At 40.6% G+C, this 23,364-nt stretch overlaps 1 protein-coding gene across 8 annotated transcripts in view; it reads right to left on the bottom strand.

Annotated features, from left to right (window-relative positions):
• The window catches only part of PLCB4 (phospholipase C beta 4), a 223,036-nt gene that overhangs the window by 62,851 nt on the left and 136,821 nt on the right, over positions 1-23,364 (bottom strand). For 7 of the 8 annotated variants that reach the window (XM_062571532.1, XM_062571531.1, XM_062571537.1 and 4 more), the window contains 10 exons: positions 21,740-21,819; positions 21,150-21,203; positions 12,363-12,444; positions 11,160-11,260; positions 10,480-10,537; positions 5,774-5,882; positions 2,297-2,507; positions 1,595-1,688; positions 871-950; positions 321-405 (listed from right to left, as the gene is read on the bottom strand). In XM_062571532.1, coding sequence (XP_062427516.1) covers positions 321-405; positions 871-950; positions 1,595-1,688; positions 2,297-2,507; positions 5,774-5,882; positions 10,480-10,537; positions 11,160-11,260; positions 12,363-12,444; positions 21,150-21,203; positions 21,740-21,819 — 954 coding nt within the window. The remainder of the gene's footprint in view (positions 1-320; positions 406-870; positions 951-1,594; positions 1,689-2,296; positions 2,508-5,773; positions 5,883-10,479; positions 10,538-11,159; positions 11,261-12,362; positions 12,445-21,149; positions 21,204-21,739; positions 21,820-23,364) is intronic. The other variant, XM_062571539.1, reaches the window with a different exon arrangement.

Raw genomic sequence — 23,364 nt, 5'->3', positions numbered from 1 at the left:
CTGGCAATTTCAGAGTTACATATGCCCAACAAATACAAGGTATGTGGTGTATTTTATATAGGAGCTGGTATCACGTCACACATCAAGGGGATGGAGTTCCCCAGGCTGCTTGCTCAAGTCCTGTACGGAAAAGATTAAACAAATCAGATAAGGACAAGTTCGTATGAAAAAGCAGACATCCCAAACTGCTACTCATTTTTGAAAGCACAGGACTGGAACTGAACAGCATTCCCACAATAGGCTATATAATCCCATTTTATCCTTTCTCTCTCCAATACAGCTAGTATAAAAAATAGAAATACAAGCAGAAAATAACATACTGGATGGGTTTCTAGAGGCTGCTTCAACAGGAGATCTCCAAAAAGATCTTCACAGTACTTTGACATCTTGTACTGCTGATATTTGCTGGAAAATATGACACTGGTTAACTTTTAAGTGTGAAAAAAGAAATCATTACTACTCAGCAAAAGAGAGTAACATTAAAATAATTTAGGCATCCCAAATTATACACTGCACACTTTCTCTCAACTGAATGCTATTATTTTACTGTAAATAAACCATCAATAAAAGCCTATGATCTAACACATATAAATTTAAATTAAAGACTAAGAAAGTAGATGAACTGAAAACCACACAGCTAATGGAATGTTCAAACATACTTCACAGCATTACCACAGATAAAAATATTGCCATTATTAAGCCAGCTACAGCTTGACCAAGATATTAAAGTATAGCCCCTTCCAAGTGAGATCCAACATATCTGCATGCCCCTATACCATTTTCAAATATACTGAAATTATACTATTTTTGAGCATATCATCTTTCTCATTCACTGCACTATTAAAAATGAAAAAGGAATACACTATATACCTGCAGTGATTTTCAAAGGAAAGAATGACAGGATACTCTGATGTAACAAATGCTGTTTCCTTAATGGCCTGAATTACGTCCTTTAAAATGTAACAACAGGATTCAAATTAGAACAGATCAAATTACAATCATAATGAAAGATACATCTTTTTTGTCCTTCCTTTACTCCACTTGGAGAAACAAAGAGCTAAATCTCAAATGTAGCAAATGAAACCAGAACAGGAACAAAATGTATGCTCATTCTTCTCTACATCCCCCAACGATCCAGATTCAGTGCCCAACAGTGCTCACTGCACTTGCAGCAAAGACAGCTACTCCACTCGCAACCCATCAGTGCGACCCCCAAATCTCCATCTATTCTCGCCCAGAAGGATTTCAACTCCAAGAGTAATTCCTACATCTCCAGGCTGCTTCCACAGTTAGAAACTTCATAGGCACTGGAGGGAATTTTTATTCTGTTCTGCGGAGAGCTATAGGAAATTAAAAGACCATAAGACTGGGCAACAGATGAGAGCCTGCTTCCTGCAGGAAAGCGAAAAAGGTGTGTATAACACAAAGCAGAAAAAAGCCTTAAGATTTGGGAACAATACCATATCAATGAGATGTGTTAGTCTGTCGCAAGGGAGTAGCAGCTGGGTGCAGAGAAGAGGAAGGTGCCCTCCATCGATACTTGTCCTGGGGGTTTATTTGGGCTTACTTTCAGACGCAGTGGTGAGGCATTTACCTTAAAAAGAATATCTGTACACATTGCTTTTCCATGTGTTATTATTGGTTCTTGGTCTTCCCCTTTTCCATCCCAACAATCCAGTTCAACGCATCTAAAGACCCAAGAAAAACTGTATCAGTTTTCTTAGCGTTTTAGTACACACATGCTACTCAGAACAGTTTTTATTGGTGATGTTCAGGAACAGTAGCTACAAAGCAATTTTAGGCATAACACAATTCCTTTTAAGCTGTATCTGTGTAATTTCAGGCTGCTTTTATAAATATGGATATATTACCTTAAATACAGAATGTATGGGAGAATATATTCACACCTGAGCACCCTAGTATTCATTATTTATTTTCTTCCACGGTTAATTGTGACATGCTACAGTATGTCAAGAAATTAAACAGGAAATCATAAACTGATTCTCATTTACACATAAACTGCTTAATTAAAAGACCCTCTCAAATTCTTCAGTTTTCATTTTGAGACCAATCTTCTGTTGTCTTTATTACAACCTGTCTCCCATCTCCTGAAACCAATTCGTACATTAACTTGCAGTGTTTTTTGTGAGAAAAATAGTACATTAAATATGTATTTTGTCATTTACCACACTTTTTAATTTACACATTCAATTATGCAACTTATCACTAAGGGATATTACGTAGACTTAATTATTTAATTCACAAATGTTAAAGACTATTATCTACTGCTTCCAACCTGCATCCAGCCAAAAGCACTTGTCTGTACATCTCCACTGAAGACTTCCCACCAAACTGCCTGCCTGTTAAGTATGTATTGTGGGAGGAACTGATGAAATAGTGAGCCAAAGGATGGTCCATTTCTTGATACAACTCCAAACGGTCTAGGAAAACTGGGGCATTTTCATCTGACATCAAGTATCGGCAAAAACCATCACTTGATATGAGACCTGGAAGGAAGAAGAAAGCATGGGTTACTTACTGTTAGAAATTTATAATGGGCACAAACTCTATCAAAGCACGAGCCCCATCAGAAAGTTTTGTCTACACAAGCTCTTGCAAGCAAACAGAGGCTCCTTAGAATCACAGAATCAGTAAGCTTGGAAGGGACCTCTGGAGATCATCTAGTTCAACCTCCCTGCTCAGCAGGGTCACCTAGAGCATGTTAGACAGGGTTGCGTCCAGGTGGGCCTTGAAGATCTCCAGAGAAGGAGACTCCACAACCTCTCTGGGCAACCTGTGCCAGTGCTCCGTCGCTCTCACAGGGAAGAAATTCCCCTTCACGGTCAGGCGGAACTTCCTGAGGTTTGATTTCTGCCCATTGCCTCTTGTCCTGTCACATGGGACAACTGAAAACAGTTTGTCTCTGTCCCCTTGACACCCTCCCTTCAGGTACTTATATGCATTGATAAGATCCCCCCAAAAATCTTCTCTTCCCCAGGCTGAAGAGGCCCAGCTCTCGCAGCCATTCCTCATAGGCCAGGTGCTCCAGCCCTCTCATCATCATCTTAGCCCAACGCTGGACTCTTTCCAGTAGCTCCATGCCTCTCTTGCAGTGGGCAGCCCAGAACTGGACACAGTACTGGAGATGAGGCCTCCCCAGGGCTGAGGAGAGGGGCAGGATCACCTCCCTCCACCTGCTGGCAGCACTCTTCCTAATGCAGCCCAGGAGACCATTGGCCTTCTTGGCCACAAGGGTACATTGCTGGCTCATGGTCAACTTGTCATCCACCAGCACTCCCAGGCCCTTCTCTGCAGAGCTGCTCTCCAGAAGGTCAGCCCCCAGATTGTACTGGTGCCTAGGGTTACTTCTGCCTACGTGCAGGACTCTGCACTTGCCCTTGTTGAACCCCAGGAGGTTCCTCTCTGCCCAACTCTCCAGCCTGTCCAGGTCTCTCTGAATGGCAGCACAGCCCTCTGGTGTGTCAGCCACTCCTCCCAGCTTGGTATCAACAGCAAACTTGCTGAGGAGGCACTCTGTCCCCTCATCCAGGTCATTGATGAAAAAGTTGAACAGGATGGGAGCCAGTCCTGAGCCCTGGGGGACACCACTAGCCACAGGCCTCCAACTAGACTCCACATCACTGACGACAGGAGTGACATTAGCTTTCTTGCAGTCCTCAGGCACCTCTCCACTTCTCCAGGACCTTCCAAAGATGATGGAGAGCGGCCTGGCAACAACATCCGCCAGCTCCCTCAGTACCCAGGGGTGCATCCCATCCGGGCCCACGGATTTGTGGATGTCAAGTTTGTCCAGAAGGTCTCTAATCCTATCCTCCTCAACCAAAGGAAAGTCTTCCTTTCTCCGGACTTTCTCCCTCACGTCCAGGCTCTGGGATTCTTGAGGGCTGCCCTCAGCAGTGAAGACTGAAGCAAAGGCGGCATTCAGTATCTCTGTCTTCTCTGTATCCTTTGTCACCAGGGCCCCCACCCCATTCAATAGTGGGCCCACATTTTCTCCAGTCCTTCTCTCACTCCTTCTTCTAGTACTCTAAGCTAAACAGCAACTGCACCACTGGTGCAAAATCTGCTACTGTGTTCCCAGAAAATCAGAACAGTTCTATCAGAAAAAAATAGGGTTCCATCTAGCTCAATATCCTGTCTCCGACATTTATCAATAGTAGACCTAAGGCATCAAGAGCATGCGAGTAAGGCAAATACGTAGTAACATATTCTCAGAATACTCCAACAGTTTCAGACTCTTAGACTTTGCAAGCAAGAAATTGTGAGTTTGCACTTAATAGTCTAACATGGGAATTCTTCCGTTCTGGACAATACTTCGTCCTGAGCTGACTGTGGCTACATTGCTGGATGTACATCAGCTTGCAGCATGCATGGAGATTGTTCTCTGCTGGAAAAACAAGTGAAGACTTACTTGAAGACACTCACATGTGTTCATTTGCAAAGCATGGAAAATCTAAGATACTTCCAAGTTTGTATTTTGAAATACTTGCAGTAGTTTATTCCATTACAAAGAAGAGCAAGCCATTTTGTATATGAAGATAGAACAGTACATTAACTCAGGATGGAATTTGCGATATCTCTTACTTCCCTGTTACATGCTTCATAAAGTGTTAAAAAAGTCAAGGGACAAATTTCAATGGAAAAAAAAGGTAAGATAATCACTATCAGTACTGCAATCTCACTTTTTAAAGATTTTAATCTTTTTAGCTAAGATGCTAAAAAAGGATGGTGGATAGGGAAGAAGGGTTTACTCACAGAAAGTCATAGCAAAGAATAATTATCTGACACTAATTTGGAAACTGCATTCCCTAAAGTCAAATACGGACACTCAGCTATTTCTAAGGCACAGGTCACAGCATTCTCAATTTTATTTTGTTTAAAACCACCTTTTGCCTTATAAAGAAAACTCCTATAATTCTGCTTTTTATTTTGCTGATAACCTTTTGAAAAATCCTGTAGTGGAGCTGAAGCTTTCTGTGATTTGTGTCAGCCAAAGGTGAACCGTTCTGGAAAGTCCTACTCAAATCCTCTCAGCTGCTTCTGAGTTTTGGAAGATGGTGAAAAAGGGGGGAAAATGGAATTTCCAGCTTTAAAAGTGTTTTTATTTTTTTGATCACTGAGAACTTAAAAGTGGCAGCACAAAATGGCTCTCAGATGATATGCAGTGAATCTAGTGGAAAAAAGGCACAGTTGGGCAGGCATTCCAGGCAAACAGTGGTTGTGGTCTGTAGTCTTCTTGCCCAGAGAAAGCATAACATTTTGCAACATACCCATGTAAAATACTCTGTTGTAAGCTAGGCTGCTGCCTGCACGTAGTATACGGATCAAAATATAAGAAGGCTAAATGAATATCCATTGAAGAGGGTAACATTTTTTACAACACCTAAACAGCTTTACAGTCAGCCACATGCACGAGGCCCTGATGGCAGGAGTCCTCACATTGTTTTCCATCACTCAAGGCCAGACTTGTGCTAGCCTTTCCCATTTGGTATTAGGCAGCTGTTTCTATGTATCAGGACAGCTGTCTGAATGGTCACACCCTAACCTTGATCAGGGAAAAATGAAAAATCACTGATTCTGAGGGGGAGATATTTCTCTGCAAATCAGGTTCCCGATCCAGTTTCCTGGGTGGCCAAACAAGTGCCCATTGACCACAGGGACCATAAGCTTCTTTTTTAGAAGTCAGATGTTTCAGAACATTTTCCCAAATGCTTAAAGATTAGTGATATTAAATTTCCTTCCATTTGTTTACCTTTTCTCCTCAAGTCTTCATCTGGCTCATATGTCTCAATTATCTGCATGGCTCTTTTTGTATCATAGAACGGAAATAAAATTTCATTCAGCCGAGGATCTCGCTGATGCTATGGTTAGAAAACAACAGAATTCAGCAAAACAATGTAGTACACAGCTATCATCCAAGAGCATTTCATTACTGCAGATGAGAGAGAAAGAAAGAAGTGGACATTTAAAAACAAAACAAAACAAAACAAAACTAAACTAAAACTTACAGAATATCCAATGGTAGCTTTAGCATTAGATAGAAAATAAACCTTACTTATCTTTCATAAGAAACTTAGGCAGTTTGATTCTAGAAATATTTCATAAGAGTCCAGTGTAATCATAAACTGGCCTTACTGTTGCTTGTTCACGAAAATAATGACTGCACATCGTATATGTGTCAATGAAATGTTGAAAAAAATAGCTAAACTTTCTTCTTTGTAAATCCTCCCTGTTCTTCCCAATCATTTTTTTTAGATCATATAAACTGATAGACTTGACCGATGGCACTGTAATCACCTCTGCAAAGATACATCGCTTCTGCAACATCTACAGCTAAAGTAAAAATTAGAAGCAAAACAAAGCTATACTATAAATACAGAATTTGAAACCTGTTTTTAGAAATGTGCAACTATTGATTATTTGTGAAATATTTATATATTGTTCATCAACTATTTAAAAATCAGCCTAGGTTCTTAGAAGAAATATGTAAAACTTAAGAAACTTCACAGTATCATCTCTTCCATTCACAATAATTTATGATATTGTGATTTCACAATATATAATATATAATATATAATATTTAGGTATCTCAGATACAATTTAGCAGTGATTTTTAATACACTGCTAAAATTCAGAGTTTTTAAGGTTTCATTTTAGTGTTTGCTATGTAATACTTGGGTTTTTTCCATTCCAGTTTAGAGCTGCACACTGTGTGCCTGATTCTCCATTAAAAAAATTAAAAACAAAATTGAACTGAGTAGTGGCATGTAAGCAGATGCAATAAAATGTAAAGAAATAAATATGACTGTGAAAACACTCTTTTACCCCAGTAGGTGCAAAGTTTTCAAGCTGTAGTTTAAGCAGAATTCAGAAATGGAACAGGTCACCCCCATAATGGTGATCAATAATTTGGAGTGGACAGGATGGTATTCATACGGCTTGGCACAGCACTACCAGCATTTGCTGCAATTTCTTATGTGTAAACACTTTGACTTCTGTTTGTTTGTTTGTTTTACAAGAAAAGCAATATCCAATTGAAAATAAGCAACTTCATCTGTTTTCTTCCAATCAATATATTGGTGCCTGTTCTTGATTCATTTCAAGAAATTACAGCCAATGCCAATATAGTCATGCAAATAAGGAGGGATCTTTCAAGGAATGCCGCGGACAGTCTGCAGCATCTGAAGTATAGCAATTACATTCACTACAGATTAGCTATCTGAATATGTAAGTAAAACTCAGATGAAATATGAAATGAAAGCAGCTGGATGCAGGACATAACTTGCTAAGCACCACACAACAGCAATACAACACTTGCATGCAACAATACAATCTATTGTGCCAAATGACAAGCTATATACCATTAGTGAAAATATACCACCTCAAACACTTTTAAGAAAAAGGAAGGAAGGTTCTTACTAAAGAGAGCGCTTCCCCACTCTTTCTTCTACAGATAATTGTAAGAAAACAGAAGAAAATAAATGGGATAAAGCAAAAAGTCTCCTTGTGAGAAACAGTGTCTCAGAATTATCGTAGGGAGCTAAGAGCAAAACAGTCTTCTTAATTATTATTACTATTTTTTTCATCTTAACAAAAGTTTGTCTTCATGTTTAGTTTAAAAAATAAATCAAATTTGACAAGGTATGACTTAAAAAAACCCCACAAAAATATTCAGAACCATCTCTTGAGGAAATGTTCTGCCCTCCTGAATTTGTTAACTCAGGAAAGTTGTAACACAAAAGCTAACCAATACTAAAAGCATGAAGTTTCACTCAGAAGACAACGTGCCCCAGGACTAATCATTTATGTCCAATGTAGCTGCTTTTGCTTGTTCTAGTTACTATATTAGAAGGACACCCTTCCACTAGACCTTCTTAACCATATGAGGGTGAACCATCTAAAAGCAAGGACAGAAAGAATGCCTGGTTGATTTGCATTCTCCCTGTGCAACGATAGGAATGGTCTCCTTTTGTGGAAATGCAAAGAGAAGGAGAGAGAACACAAAAGGATGTCCTCATATCTCCTTCAAGGAGAAGGGAGGAGTTCTGGTCAGACTACTGAACTTCTACTTTAACAGTTGTTTGGCTTAAAATTTATTGCTGCAAATGAATGGCAGAAGAGAATCTCAATAGCAGTGGTCTCATTTGTTTTTCTATTATTTTTCTTTTTTCTTAAAATTGGAGTTTAAAAGAGAAGACCTAAGACAAACACTCAATGCTTGATAATAATTATATTTCTAAAACCTTCTCAGATGCTTTAACATTGATATACAATGAAATCAGCTGTCAGCCAGCAGCATTTAAAACTCACAGAGAGATAGCAGTTTGCCTGAGAAAACTCCAGGGAAACATTTCACTTTCCAGTCATATCAAAAACATATCCTCATATTTCCTTAAAAACCCATAAAACTAACAGCTTCTGCAGCACACCTTGGAGGTTACTGAATTCAAAATAATTTAGGTTGAAGGTTCTCATGAAGAACTGCCCTGTCAAGCAACTCCCTTCTCCTATATAACAATAAAAATCTTTTAATATTTTTCAACATTAAACATCACTGCTAATTGAAGTGTTGGCCAGATGTCAAGGGGATAAAAATGGTCATATCTGGACAGAAACTCTAGGTCATTTTGTGCCTTCGAATTCATGACCAAAACCCTAAACTCTACTTCAAAACCAAGAATCTTCCAGATTACAGCCAAAGGCATGGGTTTCAGGTCATCAGAGCAAGTGTTTCACTCTACGAAACCATCTGACTGTTTTTTTCCAGCTTCAGTTGCCAACTAAAGAGCCAACTATAAGATTTCTATTTGAAAAACTTGCCATGTCTATAGGATGTAGAGAACAAGATCTTCAATCTTGCTCATAAAATAGGACTTCTAATTCTGACAAACAACTGCTAAAAGCATACAAAATAGAGAGCATAGCACTTAAACTTTAGGTTTTTGTTGAAGTGGAGATAGCCAGGAAGTTCCTGCAATTGCTAGCACTTCAAAAGTGTTAGCTTCCAGAAAATACAGTTTAAACTAGAATAATCATATAAATCAAATTTAAAATAAAGCTGAAATTGTAGTTTACTGAAAAATTCAACTCATGATTAACACACACAAAAAGAAAACAGCCCAGAAACAAATATAGGACAAAGTGAGTGCAGGGTTTTATATTTCAAGCAGTGAAGTCTATCACTACAGGTCAGCTTGGGGCTGAAGTACTTTAAAGGGATCACTTACAATTTAAACAACAGTTTAACCCTTTCTTCTTCTCAATGCAGGAGCAAGAATGATGTATCTTAACTAGGATCCTGAGTCCTGCAAATATCTAGACACCAAACTTTGTAAATAACTACAATGAAAGAACATCTCACAGTAGTGATATTAAGCATGTGCTTAAATTTGGCATAGAGGGAACTAGGTCGATGGCAACTGAGGCCTCAAGTATGTAATAATTACAGATGAAATGGTTTATCTTCTCACTTTTCGTTTTGAATACTCTTTCTACATGCAGCTCAGTTTTCATGAAGAATAAGGTATACACATTCCTTACTTAAAAAAAAAAGGCAAGGGGAAATTATTGCTTAAATCTTCATATAGTAGTATCAAAAATACATTAAATACATAAAATAGATTTATAAACAGTAAAAAATTTTAGACTGAGAGATTTTTGGTAAATGCACCTGGTCCCTAAAAGCTCATACACAGAAGTAAAACAATTCTCCACATCACAGATGACAAGAAACTATTGGTACGTTCTGTCAAATTCACAGAGTGTTGTTCCAGTTCTGAATGAATCAGTCTTCTGTAACTTACTGTGCTTTAGGAGTGGGATAGAACACCATTGTTCATTGAAATATTTCTCACATTCATGATATTGTTAAGAAATAGTAAATATTCTTAATAACAAATGAATTTTGGAAATACAGCAGCAAAAATATTTCCTTTTATTTAACACTTATAATAATTCAAAAATTATAGACAAGCTCCTAAAATATCCTCTCAATCCTTGGACTGGTAATAGATGGAGGAAAAAAAAGAAAAAAAAAAAGGAGCGAAGAATAAAATCACTGTTTATAAAAGCCTACCTCTTTTTTTCTATTATTCCGAAGGATTAGCAGCTATATTTATCAGTGGTCTACAGGTAAAATATATTGCTTATAATAAAATACTGGAAGTATTTTAGCTGAAACTGCACTGAATATAACAGTATAAAATATATAAAACATACGTAACACACAACATAACACAAACACAAGTATTAACAGATGCAATCCGCAAAGCCAACACATAGAAAGCACAAGAACATAGAAGATTGGAGCTGATTTTTGCACCTGGATGTTACCACAATGGAAAGATCAGCAGATCAGAAGCATAGCAAATAATGGCATGATACATGCAATGGAAAGACTGGAAGAAGCAAGCCACTGCAGACAGACTTGTATGGTAGTTAATGTATGAAAAAGCTTACTTCATTTAGAAAGCTCACTAATTGGTCTACCGTTAAATAATCAGTTTTGTCTCCATTGCTGAAAAGAAATTTATTAGAGAATGTAAGTTTTCATATATGATGCTACAGTAGGTATGATTTACATGTTGACATTGTTGATACTTTTCAAACCTTCTACTCTTCTACCTGAAGTGGCTCAGTATCTCCAAATTAACAGTCACAGAATACATACTAACTATCTGTGCTAGGTACAGTGCATCTCCCATATTTGGCAAAACTTAGCAGATATTACTTCATAAAACAACATGTAAGTCTTCCAGCTGAGAATAATTTGAATGAAGAAACTTTTAGATCATCAGATTTCTTACTTAATTTAGTTAGTTCACACACTGCATTAATCACCTAAAAGGAGCAAGTTAAAATTACAGTAGTTAGTAAAGCCAATGCAAATAAAATAAACCAAAAGAGTTCCAGGTGCTTCTTTTAACTCATGTAAAAGTTACTATAAAATATACAGTGAACTTTTACATTAACAATCTTAGAGGGAAGGATGGGGAAAACATAGGCTTGAGTTTGTCTAAAATACTGCTGATAACACTAGGATTCAAAGACAATCTTTACAGTGCTCTGTCACTTTTAGATACAGACTAAAACTACAGTAAAATAAGTTTAAAATGAGATTATATTAAATTTAAACTTACATCTTTCTATAGAGTTCCTCTATGTCAGTTCGGGGACATATCTTTTGGGTAAGCTCATAAAATTTCTCATAAGTAAATGCTGCAGGCTCAATTTCATCATTCTGCAACAAAATGCAAAGGCAGATTATCCAGCAGAGGACTCTTTACATATTCTTATCAGTGCATAAGCATTACATTAAAGAAAGCAAATGAGAATTATTTTAGTGCTTCACCTAACGTACATGGTTTCACTTGTATTTTCTGAAAACAGTTCTCAACTCGTCTTTATCACAGATCTGTTTGGCGTGCTTATATTCTGACCTCACACTAACACTAATTCTACATAAACACAGAACTGGAACACAGTCTTTATTTTTCTCCTTAGGCTTAAGAAAAAGTCCAAGATGAACTTCAAGATATTTATCCTGAAGTCAAGGAACATTAGGAAAAAGTCCCAGGTTTGGTACAAAGGTTTTAACTAGTAAAGCCACTCCAGCACAGCGGTGTGTAAAATCTCCGCGAGGGAGGGAGGATGCGGGACTCTAACGCGCTCAGTGCTGTGTCCTTCTTTGGCTGAGCAAGGCGAGCGCTGCACGAGGGAGGGAAGATTTCACCTCGGCTGCCAGGAACCGAGGCAGCCCTGCCACGGGGGATTCACGCTTCTCTGTGCCCCCTCTCCCTGGCCGGAGACGGCGGACGGACGCCGAGCCTGCAGGGCTGCCCCTCGCCAGCCTCGCTAGGCGCCTGCTGCAGGCCTGGAGTCTCCGAAAACAAGGCAGGGAGACTTGGCAGGGCGCACGGGCGAGGAAGCAGGCTGCAGCTGGCGGCCAGCCGTCCCCTCTGCGGGGCTGCGGGCAGGGCGGCTGCCGCCAGCGCTGGCAGAACGCCGGCGCGCAGGGCAGAAGGGGCAGGAAAGGCAACCGGGGCCCAGAACGCAACAGAGAAAAGGCTAAATGCGTAACCTACACCGATATATTTTGCATAAACGCATGAGGGGGCAGGCTGTTACAGAAAAGAAGCCTGATGCGAGAAGTTTAAGGACCACTGATGTCACACATTTAATTACACTTTGCTTTTAGTAAACAGCCTGCAGTGACGAGTAACTTCCCCACAAACAACAGGCATGTTTTTGTGCGACGCAAATGACTCTTATCACAGCCACAAATGTGAACAATTCATCAATTTCTTACGATATAAAAAAAATTATTCAAAACTGCTAAATACCTTTCCGCTGGGAAGACCTAATTCCTTAAGTGCCTGAAAGATCACTTTTTCTGTTTTACCTGATGCAAAGGTTCTGGTAATGCTAAAACAAAAAAGAGTAGGGGAAAAAAAGGAAAAATGTTAGTCATTTTCTGAACAATCAGCTCTTTCTCTCTCTGCCAACATTTTCCTCTGGCTTCAATGGATGAATGTAAGCACCTTCCAAGTAATCGTGCAGTCGACAACGTGCTCTAAGTTTCGCGGAGCAGAAATGCCCTGCCTCCAAGCTACCTGTTACAAAATAAATCAAAATAACGAACTGCAAAAAAGAACAAAAGGGGTTTTTATCAATATTCTGGGATACAGAACTGTGCAAAGCATGCTTCTTTTGGCTCTTGCCACGCGACTGCATGCACAGATAAATGACCGTGTTTAAAGAGCAGCATATTCTCCAAGTAAGGAGGCTCACGTCTGCACACATTGCCGGTTGTGGGGACTCCCCTTCCTCTCCGAGCACTAACCTGTTCCTCTCAGACGGCCACCCGTAACGTAGGCCTGAACTATCCCCAATAGCACTTTCCCTCCTCTTTCCTTTTCAAGCCCTCTCTGCTAAAGAGAAACTCCCAGCTGGACATCAAATCTCCTTCCTTGCTCTCTCACCGGCTGCAGCACACTCCTCCCTTTGAATGCTCCCTCATCTTATACCCCCACAAATAAGCCTGTTACAGAAATATTGTGCACAACTTGTTTTAAGCAGGTCTCCACTCTCACTGAAATATTTCCCAATTCTTGTGATTAATATGCACTTGCTTCTGTAAAACAGGCGTGATTCACCATGCATGAGACTGACAAGGTTTCACTTGACAGGAAACAAATCCAATTAAAGCTTTAATACTGGGTATGACTAATGCGAAAACTTTTGGTCGATTTGTTTCTACTTGAATAACCTCTAACTTGGAAGAGTAGATCCAAACTTAAGAGCTCTCCTTCCATCTTTCCAGGGTTTAACCCAAAATGATGAGTCCCATAAGTGCTCTATTTTGGTAACTCAACTCTGGCTACTCTGGATAGGAAAATTGCACTCTGTATGCTTACGTATTTCTAACTCTGTCAGAGGCTGCACATTGGGAGACACTCCGCAGTCGTGGCCTGATGAGAATATGTTGCTCTTTATCATCAAATGAAACAAGCAGTTGCTGAGACTTTCTGTTAACCTCATGCACACTGAATAATTTCACAAAGTGAAAGATGTGAAAGAAACTGTTGCTTTTATTTGTTGCCACAGCAATTCAGAGTTGTTTGACTCTCCAAAAACACTCCAAGTCTCTTGCCTAAATATTTTCATACTAATAAAGTGAATATTAGGAACCAAAAGATCTAAATGATAAAATAATATTTTAACAAAACTTGGCCAATTTTTTTATTGGGTTCTTAAAACATTTAGACTTCTACTTAAGCACCTAAATAAATTGTTTGATTTTCCAAGTTGATAAGTACTAAGACGTTTTCGATAAAATGTAGACTGAGGAGTTTAACTTTAGGCACCTGCTGTTTTTTCAAAAATTTCACAACCTATTTTTCTACTTATTCTGAGACACAGAATAATGCTAGCTAGATTTACAATACATCCTCAACCCTGTAAAAATTCTATGCCTGTTCTAATGAATTGGCTCCCAGTAGTAAATGTCATGTCAAACACGTGTAATATTGGCATACGCAATTAATCAGAAACTGTGAGCCAAGATTCCACGGCTGCAGAAAACTTATTTTTGATGCCAAATTCTCTTTTATTTCACCAAAGATGACAGCAAACATAGTAATAATTTGTAATGACAGTAGCAGCCTAGAAAAAGATTGCATGAATCAAAGAATTCAGCACAACACTTTCATTTTGCTAGGGATATTGTAAAAAATCCTACTTTTTCTTCTACCAGAAGAGGATGCATCCTAGCAGATTTACATTCATCTCATTGTAATGCCATGGAAGAAAACTGTGTTACTTCTAAAAAAAAAAAAAGGGCAAGTTACTGGTCGACAAATACCTACAAGTGTTTAATCCTCCTGTTCTACAGTTATTTTGATTTTTTTTTTTTTGCAGTGTCAATTACATTTTCATTAATAAATTTTTAAAACACCTCCCAAATCTGGTCTGAAAGGAATAAATCTATCACGCTTGTTGATGGCTGAAATGACTTGGTTGCAACTCCAAAGCTTTACCAATTTCAAGTCATTACTTCAAAAATCAAACCAACACAAACTGTTCAAAACAACTGTTCAAAACAATCTTTTATCTTGGCTACACTGATTTTATCAGTTTGGCTAGAACTGCAAGTACCACTGCCTAAACTCTACAAGAAATTCTCTGAAACTATGATTTCTAGCCATCATGAAACTGCAGACTGAAATTTCTTCCAAGTTGTTTCGAATAATCGATATTAAATACATTTACTAACAAAAAGTATAGTTTCAAATTAATTAATTCAGTGTAAAATAGAATTAATCCTCATTCATCATAGTTTTGCTTTTGTTGATATGCTTATAGGAAGAATCTAAATTAGTTTAAATCCTTATAAATATAGTCACACAAAGCCAGAGGCATGGGAGGAGGAGTAGGAAGATTTCCCAGATCAACAACTGGCTACACCACTGGTGTTGGCAACAGGGTTTTGGGTTCTATGACCATGGAACATGGTTTGAAGACCAACAACTGGTGCAGAGAGATGGGATTCACCTCACCAAGCGAGGCATGTTTGCCTTTGCCAACAGGTTGGCCAGCCTAGGAAAGAGGGCTTTAAACTAGGCATGAGGGGGGAAGGCGGTTGTCATACAGACATGGTAGATAACAAAACACAAGTTGGGTTAGGGAGCCTCCAACAGGTGCACACACCTGGGGATGTGTGTTTGGGACATGGCTATGGGAGACCCCCCTACACCCTCCCTGGGAAACCTGCAGGCATGACCACCTCTCTGAAAGGCCTGTACACCAACGCACACAGCACGGGGAACAAACAGGAGGAGCTGGAGATCTGTGTGCGGTCGCAAGGCCATGATCTCATTGCAGTCACGGAGACATGGTGGGGTAGCTCTCATGACTGGAATGCTGCCATGGATGGCTCTGTGCTTTTTAGGAAAGACAGACCAGGAAGGAGAGGTGGTGGAGTTGCTCTTTATGTGAGAGAGCAACTGGAATGCATCGAGCTCTGCCTAGGGGTGGAGGAGGAGGAGGCAGTCGAGAGCATACGGGTAAAGGTCAAAGGGCAGGCTAACACGGGGGACACTGCTGCCGGTGTCTACTACAGGCAACCCAACCAGGAAGAGAAAGTTGATGAGGCCTTCTATAGGCAGCTGTAAGTAGCCTCATGGTCACAGGCCTTGGTTCTCGTGGGGGACTTTAACCACCCTGATATCTGCTGGAAGGACTACACAGCAAGGCACCAACAGTCCAGGAGGTTCCCGCAATGCACTGATGATGACTTCTTGTCACAAATGGTGGAGAAGCCTACGAGGAAGGGCATCCGGCTGGACCTTCTCCTTACCAACAGAGAGGGACTGGTTGGAGATGTGAAGGTTGGGGGCAGCCTTGGCTGCAGTGACCACGAGATGGTGGAGTTCAGGATCCTGCAGGAAAGAAGTAAGGCAACAAGCAGGACTGCAACCCTGGACTTCAGGAGAGCGGACTTTGGGCTCTTCAGAGACCTAACTGGAGGAATCTCATGGGTTAAGACCCTAGAAGGAAGGGGAGTCGAGGAGAGCTGGCTAGTATTCAAGCAGCACTTCCTCCAAGCTCAAGAGTGGCGCATGCCTATGAGTAAGAAGTGCAGCAAAGGGGGCGGGAGACCTGCATGGGTGAGCAAGGAGCTCTCAGCCAAATTCAGACAGAAGAAGAAAATACACCGAATATGGAAGGAGTGGACAGGCTACTTGGGAGAATTATAGGAATGCAGCCAGTGTGTGTAGAGATGCTGCGAGGAAGGCTCAGGTCCAGTTGGGATTGAGTCTGGCAACGGACGTTAAGGACAACAGGAAGGGCTTCTTCAAATACATCAGCAGCAAGAGGAGGACTGGGGAAAATGTGGGTCCACTACTGAATGGGGTGGGGGCCCTGGTGACAAGGGATACAGAGAAGACAGAGATACTGAATGCCGCCTTTGCTTCAGTCTTCACTGCTGAGGGCAGCCCTCAAGAATCCCAGAGCCTGGACGTGAGGGAGAAAGTCCGGAGAAAGGAAGACTTTCCTTTGGTTGAGGAGGATAGGATTAGAGACCTTCTGGACAAGCTTGACATCCACAAATCCATGGGCCCGGATGGGATGCACCCACGGGTACTGAGGGAGCTGGTGAATGTTGTTGCCAGGCCACTCTCCATCATCTTTGAAAAGTCCTGGAGAAGTGGAGAGGTGCCTGAGGACTGCAAGAAAGCCAATGTCACTCCTGTCTTCCAAAAGGGCAAGAAGGAGGACCCAGGCAACTATAGGCTGGTCAGCCTCACCTCCATCCCTGCAAAGGTGATGGAACAGCTCCTTCTGGAGGTCATCTCCAGGCATATGGAGGAGAAGAAGGTGATCAGGAGCAGCCAGCATGGATTCACCAAGGGCAAATCCTGCTTAACCAATCTGAGAGCCTTCTCTGATGGAATGACTGGCTGGGCAGATGAGGGGAGAGCAGTGCACGTTGTGTACCTTGACTTCAGCAAGGCTTCTGACACTGTCTCCCATAACATCCTCCTAGAGAAGCTCAGGAAGTGTGGGTTAGACGAGCAGACAGTGAGGTGGATTGAGAACTGGCTGAAAGACAGAGCTCAGAGGGTCGTCATCAGTGGCGTGGAGTCAAGTTGGAGGCCTGTGGCTAGTGGAGTTCCCCAGGGCTCAGGACTGGCTCCCATCCTGTTCAACTTCTTCATCAGTGACCTGGATGAGGGGACAGAGTGCCTCCTCAGCAAGTTTGCTGATGATACCAAGCTGGGAGGAGTGGCTGACACACCACCTGAGGGCTGTGCTGCCATTCAGAGAGACCTGGATAGGCTGGAGAGCTGGGCAGAGAGGAACCTCCTGAGGTTCAACAATGGCAAGTGCAGTCCTGCACGTAGGCAGAAATAACCCTAGGCACCAGTACAATCTGGGGGCTGACCTTCTGGAGAGCAGCTCTGCAGAGAAGGGCCTGGGAGTGCTGGTGGATGACAAGTTGACCATGAGCCAGCAATGTGCCCTTGTGGCCAAGAAGGCCAATGGTCTCCTGGGCTGCATTAGGAAGAGTGCTGCCAGCAGGTGGAGGGGGGTAATCCTGCCCCTCTCCTCAGCCCTGGGGAGGCCTCATCTCCAGTACTGTGTCCAGTTCTGGGCTGCCCACTGCAAGAGAGGCATGGAGCTACTGGAAAGAGTCCAGCGTTGGGCTAAGATGATGATGAGAGGGCTGGAGCACCTGCCCTATGAGGAACGGCTGCGAGATCTGGGCCTCTTCAGCCTGGGGAAGAGAAGATTTTGGGGGGGATCTTATCAATGCGTATAAGTACCTGAAGGGAGGGTGTCAAGGGGACAGAGACAAACTGTTTTCAGTTGTCCCATGTGACAGGACAAGAGGCAATGGGCAGAAATCAAACCTCAGGAAGTTCCGCCTGACCGTGAAGGGGAATTTCTTCCCTGTGAGAGCGACGGAGCACTGGCACAGGTTGCCCAGAGAGGTTGTGGAGTCTCCTTCTCTGGAGATCTTCAAGGCCCTCTTGGATGCAACCCTGTCTATCATGCTAGGTGACCCTGCTGAGCAGGGAGGTTGGACTAGATGATCTCCAGAGGTCCCTTCCAACCTTACTGATTCTATGATAAGCAGAGACTGAGCTAAGCTAATTTTTGAACAGGCTCTAGCTAAACTGGTGCAATTTGCATGTGTATGGGTTTTCTGCCAAAAAAAAAGCTGCACAAACTGAGTATATATTTTTAATGAATGTTGATCTTTTAAGTATCGTTTTCAGAAATGTTAAAATCAGAAAATACGAAGTATCTTATCAAAGCTATACCTCGTAAGATCTGCAGATGCAGTTCTAGTCTCCAACTGCTAAAATTTATTAAAGCCCAGAAGACAAAACTGATGCTCTCCTAAGGTTTGCCCATTACTAACTGCGCCAGTAGTTCTTACCTCCGAAACATAGTAAGTATGTTGGCAGTAACAGAGATATGCTCCAGAGTTGGTTAAAAACTGAAAGAAGTCAAGAAGAGTCTTCATGACCCTGCCACCTCAACTGTACTGAAGCAGAGTCAGTTGAGCATTTATGCTCTTTATCACTGACAGCCCACAGAGTTCCACTGACCCAAAGCTTGCATACTCTATGGCCACGTGCTAGTTGCAACAACCTGCATTAAACTTAAAAGAAAAGGGAAGAGGTCTAATTTCCAAGGGGAGATTTTCTCTCAGAGTTTTACTGTGCTTCAGAGTAAAAATGAATGAAAGCTGGTATGGCGATAGACGTTCCTACAGCTTACCAGACCTGCGAGGTCTTCTGCTGAGAGAATAAAATTCTGTACTCCTAGAGCTACAGCAATTGCTGCACGGATCCCTGGGCAGCAGGAAAAGGCAGAGGTTTGAAGAAGTAGGGTTGACTAGAGGACACTGTATTTAAAAATAGGTATATGGGACAGATCAGAGGAATCTGGAGGCGTGTTGAAAGAAAAGCACTAGTGGTTTATCAGGGGGAAGAGATACTGGGGAAAGACTTGGGAAAACAACGTGAAACTTGACACGTGGTGAATAGCAAAGGCAATCTCTGCCTGCATTGTCCAATGCTTCTTGTGTGCCTTCCTTCAGCTGGTTTCCTCAGCCACATACTCCTCCCCTTACGCATCTGCCTCCTTCTTCCCCCTTCCCTTTCTCCATGCTCCTCCTCTGTGCTAAGCACCCGCAGAAGGAAGAAGGTAGTGAGTCCCCCATGTCCTGGGCTGCCCAGTGCTCAGACACCCACATGGCTGTGTCCTACTTCCCTACAAGCAGAGGCTGGATGGACCTGTCTGCTCTTGTGATCTTACTGGCCCCCATCAGGGCTCTGTTGCTGACAAGAGACCACAGCTCTTTTCCAAAACTGTAGTTACAGGTTAACAGAACAGTAGATTTTTTCCCCTGCTGCTCTCATTCCTTCTCTGCTCTTCTCCTTCTGCCTCTCACAGACATCTCTTCTAGTCCTTTCAGTAGGTGATAAGAGTGCTTTTCTGATGAGTCTGAAAAGGCTGCTACATCTTGCTTGTACCAATGCAGGAAATTCCTTGGAGTGTTCAGGCGTAAGAAAGATGCAGATTCCCTCTGCAAGCATGGAATAGTAGTAGATCTATTAAAAATATATAGTGCAAACTCTTTTTTCAGGAACTTAAGTGGGTATAGACCTGTTTGTGTCTGGAACCTGGAAATAGTGCCTATTTGAAACAACAAACTCTTGGAACTAGAAACATTTTTAAGAAAAATGGTTCAAGTTTAAGTGAAAATTGAAGTCCTCTAAAATCCAAACTACAGATCTGGCAGGAAGATTTAATACATTGGAGTCAGTGCACTGGATTCCCTTTAGCAATATGTGGATTTATCTGCAAATGCAAATTAACATACTGTAGCACAACAGTGAGAAATCAGACCTTACTGTTAGGTAACTATTGCAAGATGGAAGCATTTTCCAATAAGCTAGCCCACATATTCATGCTGAGGCATATAAAGCTCTATGTTCAAACCTAGGCATAAAGATCTACATTCTTGGAGATTAATTCACTTTTGTAATATTGTTCTCTCATCTTTCCCATTCAGCTGATCTCTACGCAGAAGGTGCCTCATGGCAGTTTAGTTTAAGTTTGAGAAACAAGCAGGGGCTTGGCAAAGCAAAAGCTTCAAGTTTCATATCCTGAAGCAGCTCTAACACTGTCAAGCTGCTGCTGGAGTCAGGAAACTAAAACCTAGAGGGCAGCACAGCAGGCTCAGTAGGTTTTTTGTCTTTAGCACATCCTGTAGATCCATAATCATTTATTCCTCTCTTTAAAAAAAAATCTGCAAGGTTTATCCTATAAAATCCTCCTTCTTGTTTCCTTCTGTAGGTTTCTCTTTCAGAGAGCACAGCATGCCCCAAAAGGGATTTTCACACACTGGATGAGGAGGAAAGAGGCTCAAGGTATTGACAGGAATTTCTAGAGCAGGTGGAGGGAGAAAAACTCCATAATCAGAACTAAAAAAAAAAAAAATAGTAACTTGAAATAATTAATAGTTATACAGAAAGAAGAATGCTATTTTGGCTTTTCCATCACTGCCAATAAGTAACCCAAGGGCTGCAATGATTCATTTACAATGTGGAGAAAAACAAATATAATTCTGGTGGTTCCTATAAAAGCAGAAATAATTTTGGCAGAGCTGTGTCTGTCATTTTACAAGGAATTACATTTTCAAATGTACCTTTCTGTCTTCCACTTAACTGGTCTGAGAGTCTGTGTGGTTCTTCTGATAAGTATTTTACAAAGTTCCACATCTGAAAAACTCTGATCCCAGAGACGGCGGACTTTTAAGTTGAGAAATCTGATGTTCTTGGCTCTCAGTGACTTTGATAACACCTACAAGCACTCAAATCTTCACTGTACTGGACTAATAGAAAAACTACCAGGCTGTTAAGCAATCCTAATGAGTTTACCAAGGAGGTATGAAACTCAAATAAGTATGTCTCAGGTCTGTGTTTGTTTTTACATACGTATTAGACAGTAATAAAATTGGTATTAAAATTTAATTAATAAGCCATAGAATTTGATTAGCATTAGACATCCACTACTTGCTAAAAACTTGAATTTCTAACTGTGCTTACCTCCGAACTGGAATTTTACCATTTGTGTTCGTCAGAAATGCCAGCTTCATCCAGCTGCAATTAAGAATGAAATAATTTTAAAATACTATTAATTAAAATGAGAAGTAGATATTTATGTTCAACTCAGTAATACTGGCATCTCTGTGAAATGAGTAGAAACAAACAATTTTTCTATAATAAAAATACTTCTTAAACCTGTAGTGCTTAAGGCAGGGCACTTCTGTAACTACAAAAGCAAAAATCAGCCCAAAATAATCAGTACCACAGTTAACAAGAGTTTGAAGAGAAGAAAGATTCTGTTTGTGTATGCATGAACAAAAGAGCAATCTAGACAATAAAGAAAACACACAGTATCAATAAATCAGATGAATAGTAAGAAATTCTCTCACAGTTTCTTTTTAGTAGCTGCCAGATATAAGCTTGAGACCTGTTCTGGTCACAGTGAAACATAAACTTTAAACCAAATTAACACTATTCTTGACTTAGACTGTTTCTGTGACTGCAGATGTTAAACCCAAGAAAAGAAATGCAAATAGGAAAATACAAGAAAAATACAGGAGGAGGACAGGCGAGGAGAAAAGGTAACTTACTGTTTCTTGAGACATGTCATTGGACTGACATTGTTAGCTCTAAAGTTATGTATGATGGATCCAAGCCCTTCTACCCATTGCTGAAAAACATGAAAATACACAAGCACTGAGTTAGGAAAACTGAAGAGGGAAAAAGTAGGAAAGTTAGTCTCAGGGGAAGGCTCTCCTCCCTCTTTGCAACTATGGATAATGTTAACACCTGAGTTAAGAAAAAAACCTCTCCACTTAGCAGCCTATAACACCACAGAAAAATCCAGCCATATTTTGCACATTAATATTTTATCCTTCACTGAACTAAACTGTTGTGCTTTCCTTTCTTCCAACTACTACAGCAGCATCTGCAGTGCTATTAAAACAGTTCATTGCCAGCAAAGGAAAGCGATTCATCGATTGATTTATTAAACTTTCCATGTATAGCCTATATAAATACACGTCTCCCTTACAGTTGCTGCTGGCAATATTAGCTATTATTAAGCAACATTATACAATTATACAATATGTGATGACATATTTAACTGGTCTAGTTTTAGAACAGGAATTCAAGAAACATTAACACGCTAGAGCGGACCACAGGGAGGCACAACAATTGTTATATGACTCTGACCTCATCTAACACCCCATTACATATTCAGTCCTGCTTTCTTTCTGGCTTTCATCCTTAAAAAGCAAAACATTCCAGTAATCATTGGGATGACTGTCAGCCAACAGCAGCATTACAGCACTTACGCAATTCCTTTTTATGGATATATTTTTCCACTATAGCTTGTGCCTAGATTTTGCAGTACTATATAGAAGAAGCTTAAGGATTAGGCCTTAACATGAACTCTCATTGATTTCAGCATGAATCCTGGCAGGATAAAGCTATAGGAAAAGAAAAAACGATGGTATTATGGCCAAGTTCGATCTGAGTTATCCCATAGTAACGCGAGGATTACTCAACAGATAATTTACACTGGTGGAAGCGAGATGGGATTTAGTCCACTGCTTAACATCAACCTTATGAATAAAGAAGCTCCTTGCTTCTGGCCAAATTCTACGCACATAGCTTTCACTAACTTGGGCACAATCCAGAATTTGACACTTATAAATAGATGAGTGTATATTTTCTTTTCATGAATGAGTGCTGTACATCAACAAAACAGATGGAAAAATTCTCATTTATGTAGGAGGAATACTAACATCTTTGGCAAATGGTAGTAGATCTGCAGGCAGTAAATCCCAGTTGGCTAAAACAATATAAAAATCATGTAAGGTGTCAATTCATCAAATGAACAGGTTTAAGCAGACCCTTGCACTCACGAAATGTTACAAGAATGTCACAAACTTCTGTTTTAACACAGAGAAACTGTCATCAGACTGCCTTCTAAATGAACCTTATAAACCTATTTGGCCCTAGGAAAATGAGGCATTTATTAAGGCCTCTATTAATACTTAAAAATTCTTCTCCAAAGTATCCTTTTAAGAAGTTCTGCACAAAAATACGCACACAAGAAAAAATATGTATCTGAGAAAAATTTGAAAGTAAGTCTCAGTGAGTTATGAGAACAGCATACATGTTTTCATGCATTTGGGGTTTTCTGATGTTTGTTTTTATTTCTTTGAGCATTTTTGTATGCATTATAATT

Source organism: Rhea pennata, chromosome 3 (genome assembly GCF_028389875.1).
Source record: "Rhea pennata isolate bPtePen1 chromosome 3, bPtePen1.pri, whole genome shotgun sequence".
NCBI classification, from domain to species: domain Eukaryota; kingdom Metazoa; phylum Chordata; class Aves; order Rheiformes; family Rheidae; genus Rhea; species Rhea pennata.
This window is presented reverse-complemented; position numbering and strand designations above follow the sequence as displayed.